This window comes from Otolemur garnettii, unplaced genomic scaffold, assembly GCF_000181295.1.
Source record: "Otolemur garnettii isolate 467f Iridium unplaced genomic scaffold, OtoGar3 scaffold00087, whole genome shotgun sequence".
NCBI lineage: Eukaryota > Metazoa > Chordata > Mammalia > Primates > Galagidae > Otolemur > Otolemur garnettii.
In genome coordinates, this window is record NW_003852482.1 from 8,283,706 (window position 1) to 8,291,691 (window position 7,986).

The 7,986-nt window shown below is 49.2% G+C and overlaps 1 protein-coding gene across 1 annotated transcript; it reads left to right on the forward strand.

The window, feature by feature from the left end:
* The first annotated feature begins 4,344 nt into the window (after positions 1 to 4,344).
* On the forward strand, positions 4,345 to 6,540 carry DOLK (dolichol kinase). Its single transcript, XM_003794913.2, has one exon. The coding sequence runs from the start codon at positions 4,761 to 4,763 to the stop codon at positions 6,375 to 6,377; it is 1,617 nt and encodes a 538-aa protein (XP_003794961.1). The 5' UTR covers positions 4,345 to 4,760; the 3' UTR covers positions 6,378 to 6,540.
* Positions 6,541 to 7,986: the final 1,446 nt, after the last annotated feature.

Consider the following 7,986-nt stretch of genomic DNA (forward strand, 5'->3'; position numbering starts at 1 on the left):
GCACTGTGGCGGGTGCCTGTGGTCCCAGCTACCTGGGAGGCTAAGGGAAGAGACTCGCTTTGGCCCAGAAGTTGGAGGTTGCTTGTGAGCTGTGATGCCATGGCACTCTACCCAGGGGGGCAGTTTGAGGCTCTGTCTCAAAAAAAATGTGTCACTGGATCCTCAATTACTACACATTTACTGGTCTAGAAATGAGCATACAAATAAATCTAAGATCTTCACGATGCTCATAAGCCTAGTGTCAGGACTGACAAAGGACGTTAAAGACACAATTGGCAAGGCTCGGCGCCCGTAGCACAGTGGTTATGGCACCAGTCACATACACCGAGGCTGGTGGGTTGAACCCAGCCTGGGCCAGCTAAAACAACAATGACAACTGCAACAAAAAATAGCCAGGTGTTGTGGCAGGCTCCTGTATAGTCCCAGCTACTTGGGAGGCAAGGCAAGAGAATTGCTTAAGCCCAAGAGTTAGAGGTTTCTGTGAGCTGTGATGCCACAGTGCTTTACGGAGAGCAACACAATGAGACTATGTCTCAAAACAAAACAAAAAAAAGAAAAGAAAGACACAATTGGCAAACAGAAAGTACTAAAAAAAAGGCCCAGTGCAGGGACTCACATCTATAATCCTAGTACTCGGAGAGGCCAAAATGGGTGGATTGCCTGAACTTCGGAGTCTGAGACCAGCCTGAGCAAGAGAACCATTTCTACTAAAAATAGAAAAAACTAGCCAGGCTTTGTGGCAGGAGCCTGTAGTCCTAGATACTTGGGAGGCTGAGGCAAGAGAATCACTTGATCCCAAGAGTTTGAGTTGCTGTGAGCCACGATGTTGCCATAGCATTCTACCCAGGGTGACAGAGTCTTAATCAATCAATCAATCAAGGAATCCTCAAACCTAGGAGAGTTGGAGGTTGCTGTGAGCTATGATACCATGCGCTCTACCCAGAGTGACAGTGAGTCTGTCTCAAAAAAGGAAAGAAAGAGAAAATGAACTAAAGGACAAGATTCTAACAATTAGAGACTACAAAAGAACATAAACCTATAGAACAGAGAGAGATCACTGAGAACTATCCAGTGACAGAGGAAAACTGTAACCTGAAAATTTGAGCAGGTGATTCTCAAAAAATACACCAGTATGACTGGAACGACAATTTGTCCAATCTATGTTACAGGGTGGCACCTGTGGCTCAGTGAGTAGGGCACAGGCCCCATATACCAAGGTTGGCAGGTTCAAATGTGAACTCAGCCAAACTCCAACAACAATAACAACAACAACAACAACAAATAGCCGGGCATTGTGGCAGACACCTGTAGTCCCAGCTACTAGGGAGGCTAAGCCAAGAGAATCGCCTAAGCTCAAGAGCTGGAGGTTGCTGTGAGCTGTGATGCTACAGCACTCTACTGAGGGCAAGAAAGTGAGACTCTGTCTCTAAAAAAATATAAAATAAATAAAAATAAAAATAAAGCCTCAGGAAAATCGTTTCTATATATATTTTCAAGAAACTAAATATGTGCTACAATTCTCTCATTTGCACAATTAACAAAGAAATTTGAGTTTAAGTATTTGAAAACTAAGAAATATAAATTAAATAACTTGCCTCAAAGGTAATGCTTTAACTTCCAGTCTAACATTCCAGAAGACAACATGGAACTCCATTTCAAAAAGAGCTGTAGTTAACTGACACTGGAAATTATCTTCCTCAGAGAGATTCATCTGATTGGAAACCTTTGGCTGAAAGCTACTGGAAGCTTATTAATAGTCATTTCTACAATTAAGTCCTGATACATGGTTTAGCAAAGTGGCTCACCTCTTTCATCCCAGCACTTTGGCAGTCCCAGATGGAGGGATTACTTGAGGCCAGGAGTTCAAGACCAGCCTGGGCAAAACAGCAAGACCCAGGCATGGTGGTGTGCAACTGTAGCCCTAGCTACACCTAGCCCTTTCACTCTGGAAGCTCAGGTGAAAGGATTGCTTGAACCAAGCATAAACCAAGCATTCAAGACCGCAGTGAGCTATGATCACATCATTGCCGTCCAACCTGGGCTACAGAGGGAGACTTCATCAGAAAGAAAGGAATAAAAAAAGAAAAAAGAGAGAGAGAAGAGAGGTAGCTGAGACACAGCCAAGCTACTCTAATGAGTAGTTCTGAAAAAACTGTTATACTCCACATAGAGATAATAAACAAAAGCAGCCATTACCCATGGATGCTCTGAATCCACAAATGAGGTATACCTCTCTTGTGTAAATTGAGATTTAAGCTTAGCAGCAAAAGCTTTCAAACTACAGAACTATTTTTTTAGCATACCTATACCATACAGCTACAAACACATTAACTGAAAAACAAAAAAGAAACCTACCCCAGGCTCCGCTCCTGTAGCTCAAGCGGCTAAGGCGCCAGCCACATATACCAGAGCTGGCGGGTCCAAATCAGCCCAGGCCTGCCAAAACAATAACAACTATAACCAAAAAATAGCCGTGCGTTGTGGTGGGCACCTATAGTCCCAGCTACTTGGGAGGCTGAGGCAAGAGAATCGCTTAAGCCCAGGAGTTGGAGGTTGCTGTGAGCTGTGATGCCACCATACTCTACCCAGGCGACAGCTTGAGGCTCTGTCTCAAAAAAAAAGATATCTACCCCAAACACCAATATTCAAACTTTCTGCCAAACCCTGAGTGATCATCCCAAAACTGAATGATTTGAGAATAAATATCCCATTTTTGACTAGTGTGAACTCATACATACTAACTAACATCAGAATGAACTTCCTAAGAGAAGACACACTTCACAACAATCCCTGTGAAAAGGATTCTCATTTGAAGAAACAAGAGGCTCAAAATGATAAGGCAACCTGGAATCAGCAGGCACCAGGAATAGAATTTACATTGTCTCTTATTCCAGAGCTCTAAGCATTTCAAACAGAAGGCTGCTGCTCAATATAATCCCAACCACTATGGAACATGTCTTCCAGCAATATAACACACCTCACTCTCCCAACACAGACCATGAGCAACCTCCAACCATAGTGCCTTGGAATCCTAATGCCAGTGAAATTCCATCTTCAGGGACGAGTCTGGTAGGTTCTCCAGCATGATCAAAACATGATAACCAACCAACGCATTCCTTCCCTTGCTCTCTTTTCATTAAAGAATAGACTCTCTATCCGCAGGAACTAAACTTACCTAAGCTCCAAAATTGCTATAAAACAGCCCTAATAAAATGAAGGCACAGTAATGACGACTCTGCCAGAAGTAAGGACCAGCAAGAAATGGCAGGAGTGGAAAAAGCAAACTGATCCTCACCAAGTTCAAACCTTGTCCAGTGGACATTCCAAAGAAGGCTCACTTCTAGCTGAGAGGATGATGGACAATACATATAATAAATGTTTACCGAGAACCGATCATATGCTTTTCTGGATGTCGGGAATACAGCGCGAACAACGTACAAAGAAAGTGGGAGAAACACTGTCGGTACAAGAAACAAGTGACACGGATGTTTAACTGTAGGAGGGAGGGCGGTGGCAAGGATGAAGAGCTACTTGCAGTGTGGAAGATGTAGGTGTCGCCCAGACTTCGGTTCGAATCCTCACTGTATTACTTGCCTAGCTCTGAGTTGGACTGAGTCATCTGTAAACTACAAAGCACCTCACCGAGTTGTAAGAATACAAGGCGAAAATGCACAGGAAGCGCTTCGCTGGGGTCTGGCGCTGGTAAGTGCTCCGTAAGTAAAAACTGTACCTTTCATTTTTAACAGTTCATCTTCTTGCCCCTAAACCCTAGAATCTCTGAGGATTTGCGCAAATCGCTGACGCATTCGATGCATTAAAAAAAAAAAAAAAAAGAACCGAGGCGCGGAGAAGGAGGGCAGAAACTGCAAGGTGGCTCGGCGCGATACGAAACAGTTCCTAACCGGAGCAAATGGGGATGACTAGGAACGCGGGCGAAGAGCACCCCAACCTGCACCGGGACGCAGGAGAGGGGTCTCCCGGAGATCGCGAAGCGCCGCGTCGCGTCTCGAGGGCGCGTCACGGCCGGACGAGGAAGAGCGGATGGGGGGCCAACGAGGAAGGGAAAAGGGATTTGGGTAAGGAGACTGGAGGCCCAGAGCGGAGGGAAGGGGTGAGCAGCCGGCCCCTCCAGGAGAAATCTCTTCAGATCCCCGCGCGCGAGGACCGTTTGGACGTAACCGCCTCCCGTCTCAGCACCCGTCCACCCAGCCGAGGTTCGCCCAGCCACCGCCACCATTTCTCGCTTCCAACACCCACCCTGCTTCCGCTCAGTTTCAACCCGCGCCTCCCAGCCACCAGGTCCATTCGGCCCAACCTCACCTCACACACGGCCCGCCGGCGGCCGCCGCCATCTTCGCGCGCGCGCTCCAGCCCCGCCCCCAGACGCCGTGTCCACGTGACGGCTCCTCTCCGTACCGGGTGGGGCGGGGCCTTTCGGTCACGTGACGGTGGCCCGGGGCGGTGTCAAGATGGCGGTGCCGGAGGAGGTGAGGACTTGGCGGCGGCGGGGGTGGCTGAGACTGTGAGGACAGCGGCGAGTGGCGACGTCTATGCCCTAGGTTGGAGGCTGTGGAGGGTAGCCGGGCGCCTTCTCCCTGGCCAGAGAGTGACCTGCAGTGGAGCTCAGTTCTTGCAACTGAAGAACGGAGGGAGAAGGTTGCTGACTGGGTGAACGTGCCGCCCTCAGCTTGGCGGTACTGAGGGGCCCAAAGTCCAAGGCCTCCCTAGTCACCCCAGCTTGGAGCCCCAAGTTTAGAGACATGACTCGAGAATGCCCACCCCCAGCTCCCACCCCGACCGCGACTCCGTTGAGTGGGTCGGTGCTGGCGGAGGCGGCAGTGGTGTTTGCAATGGTGCTGAGCATCCACGCAGCTGTGTGGGACCGATACTCGTGGTGTGCCGTGGCCCTCGCGGTACAGGCCTTCTATGTCCAATACAAGTGGGACCGGCTGCTACAGCAGGGAAGCGCCGTCTTCCAGTTCAGAATGTCCGCAAATAGTGGTCTACTGCCCGCCTCCATGGTCATGCCTCTGCTTGGACTAGTTATGAAGGAGCGCTGCCAAGCTGCAGGAAATCAGTTCTTCGAGCGTTTTGGCATTGTGGTGGCAGCCACTGGGATGGCAGTGGCCCTCTTTTCATCAGTTTTGGCGCTGGGCATAACTCGTCCTGTGCCAACTAACACTTGTGTTATCTCGGGTTTGGCCGGAGGTGTTATCATTTATATCATGAAACACTCCTTGAGTGTGGGTGAAGTGATTGAGGTCCTAGAAGTCCTGCTAATCTTTGTTTATCTCAACATGATCCTGTTGTACCTGCTGCCTCGCTGCTTCACCCCTGGAGAGGCGCTGCTAGTATTGGGTGGCATTAGTTTTGTCCTCAACCAGCTCATTAAGCGCTCTCTGACAGTGGTGGAAAGCCAGGGAGACCCAGTGGATTTCTTCCTGCTGGTGGTGGTGGTAGGGATGGTGCTTATGGGCGTCTTCTTCAGCACTCTCTTTGTCTTCATGGACTCAGGGACCTGGGCCTCCTCCATCTTCTTCCACCTCATGACCTGTGTGCTGGGCCTTGGTGTGGTCTTACCCTGGCTGCACCGGCTCATCCGCAGGAACCCCCTGCTTTGGCTTCTACAGTTCCTCTTCCAGACAGACACTCGCATCTACCTCCTAGCCTATTGGTCTCTACTGGCCACCTTGGCCTGCCTGGTGGTGCTCTACCAGAATGCCAAGCGGTCATCTGAGTCCAAGAAACACCAGGCCCCCACCATAGCCCGAAAGTATTTCCACTTCATTGTTGTAGCCACCTACATCCCAGGTATCATCTTTGACCGGCCACTGCTGTATGTGGCTGCCACTGTATGTCTAGCAGTCTTCATCTTCCTGGAGTATGTGCGCTACTTCCGCATCAAGCCTCTGGGTCACACTCTGAGGAACCTCCTGTCCCTCTTCCTGGATGAACGAGACAGCGGACCACTCATTCTGACACACATCTACCTGCTCCTGGGCATGTCTCTTCCTGTTTGGCTGGTCCCTAGACCCTGCACACAGAAGGGTAGCTTCGGGGGAGCCAGGGCCCTAGTCCCCTATGCCGGTGTCCTGGCTGTAGGTGTGGGTGATACTGTGGCCTCCATCTTTGGCAGCACCATGGGGGAGATTCGCTGGCCTGGAACCAAAAAGACTTTTGAGGGGACTATGACTTCTATATTTGCACAGATCATTTCTGTAGCTTTAATCCTAATCTTTGACAGTGGAGTAGACCTAAACTACAGTTACACTTGGATTTTGGGGTCCATCAGCACTGTGTCCCTCCTAGAAGCATATACTACACAGATAGACAATCTCCTTTTGCCTCTCTACCTCCTGATATTGCTGATGGCTTAGGTGTTGAACAGCAGCAGTGATAGAGGGCATGGGACCTGGGACATGGGGAGAATGAATGGTCTTCACAGCAGCCAGTGACCTTGGCGTGAAGAACCAAGAGGTGAAAAACAGATTTGATTTTTTCAGTTGATTCAGATTTAAAATAAAAAAGCAAAGCTCTTCTGGTTCTAGTTTTGTTGATATTTAAAAAGAAAAAAAGGCTTAAAATATAGTACACCTCAGGAGGCGCCTGTGGTTCAGTGGGTAGGGCACCGGCCCCATATACCAAGGGTGGCAGGTTCGAACCTGGCCCCCCGCCAAATTGCAACAAAAAGCCAGGCGTTGGTGGCAGGCGCCTGTAGCCCCAGCTCAGGAGGCTGAGGCAAGAGAATCGCCTAAGCCCGGGAGTTGGGGGTTGCTGTGAGCTGTGTGACGCCATAGCACTGTACTAAGGGCGATAAAGTGAGACTCTGTCTCTACCAAAATTTTATATATATATATGTGTGTGTGTGTGTATATATATATATTACCCCTCAATTTAAGTTTGCTGTAGACCCCTCTCTCTCACTTGCAGTCTCAGAGGGGGCCACAGTGGACACTAAAGTCAGTAAAGCATAATAGTTAATGATTTAGTTTCTGGTATCAAACTAATTTAGTCAGAATCCTTGGCTACATGACTTAACTGTGTGGCCTCAGGTGAGTCACTTGAACAATGTGAGCCTCACGTTTTCTGTCTGCAAGGTAGAAATAATGACACCCTGTACTTCATGGGATATTGTGAGAGTTCAGTGGGGTGAGGTGTGTGAGGTCCAACCTAGAGCTGGCCCAGGATGAGCAGTCAGTAAGGGAGAGTGTCACTGTTAACCCAAGACCTGTCCTCATCTTAGCAAAAACCCAAACGAACCAAGGGGTTTTTTTGGAGTTTTTGGCTGGGGCTGGGTTTGAACCTACCACCTCCGGTATATGGGGCTGGCACCCTACTCCTTGAGCCACAGGCACTGCCCAAACCAAGGGGTTTTATGGGTTATACTTGGAACCAGAGGGACCTTTGTTCTTCTGGCTTTACCTGGAGGCAGAGAACCCAAGAGGGAAAGAGTGGTGCGTGTGGTTTCTCTCACTTGAGCCAGGAAGAGCTAAAGGGAGAGATGGGGTCAGCTTTTTACATGCATGGAAGGAGTGGGGAAGAGGATCAGATAGATACTGAGCTGACATCCTGTTTCATCCAACCCCATCCCTGCCTCTGCTGCCTAACTGAGTAGTGCTGGTGGAGAAGGGTGGACTAAATAGCACTGGGTCCTTCTCAAAGGGTCCCCTTGACCCTTTCATATTCTAGTCCTATCTAAGCTGGTGTTTGTTGTGGTAGCAGAGTTTAGGAAAGACCCACAGGGGTTTGAGGGAGTTTCCTGAGAGTTCAGAATGGCTCTACTTAGGGGCCCATGCTTCATCTTACTCTTGGGGAGGATAGGCTCTAGGTCAGCCTGCTTCACCACATCCCACATTCCCCGAGGCTAGCACAGAGCCTGGCACAGAGCAGAGAGGTGAGAACTTTTTTTTTCTTTTTTTGAGACAGAGCTTCAAGCTGTCCCCCTGGGTAGAGTGCTATGGCCTCACAGCAACCTCCAACTCCTGG

What these genes read in the sequence shown, in the direction of transcription:
- DOLK (XM_003794913.2), top strand. Translation starts at nt 4,761, where the DNA reads ATGACTCGAGAATGCCCACCCCCAGCTCCCACCCCGACCGCGACTCCG.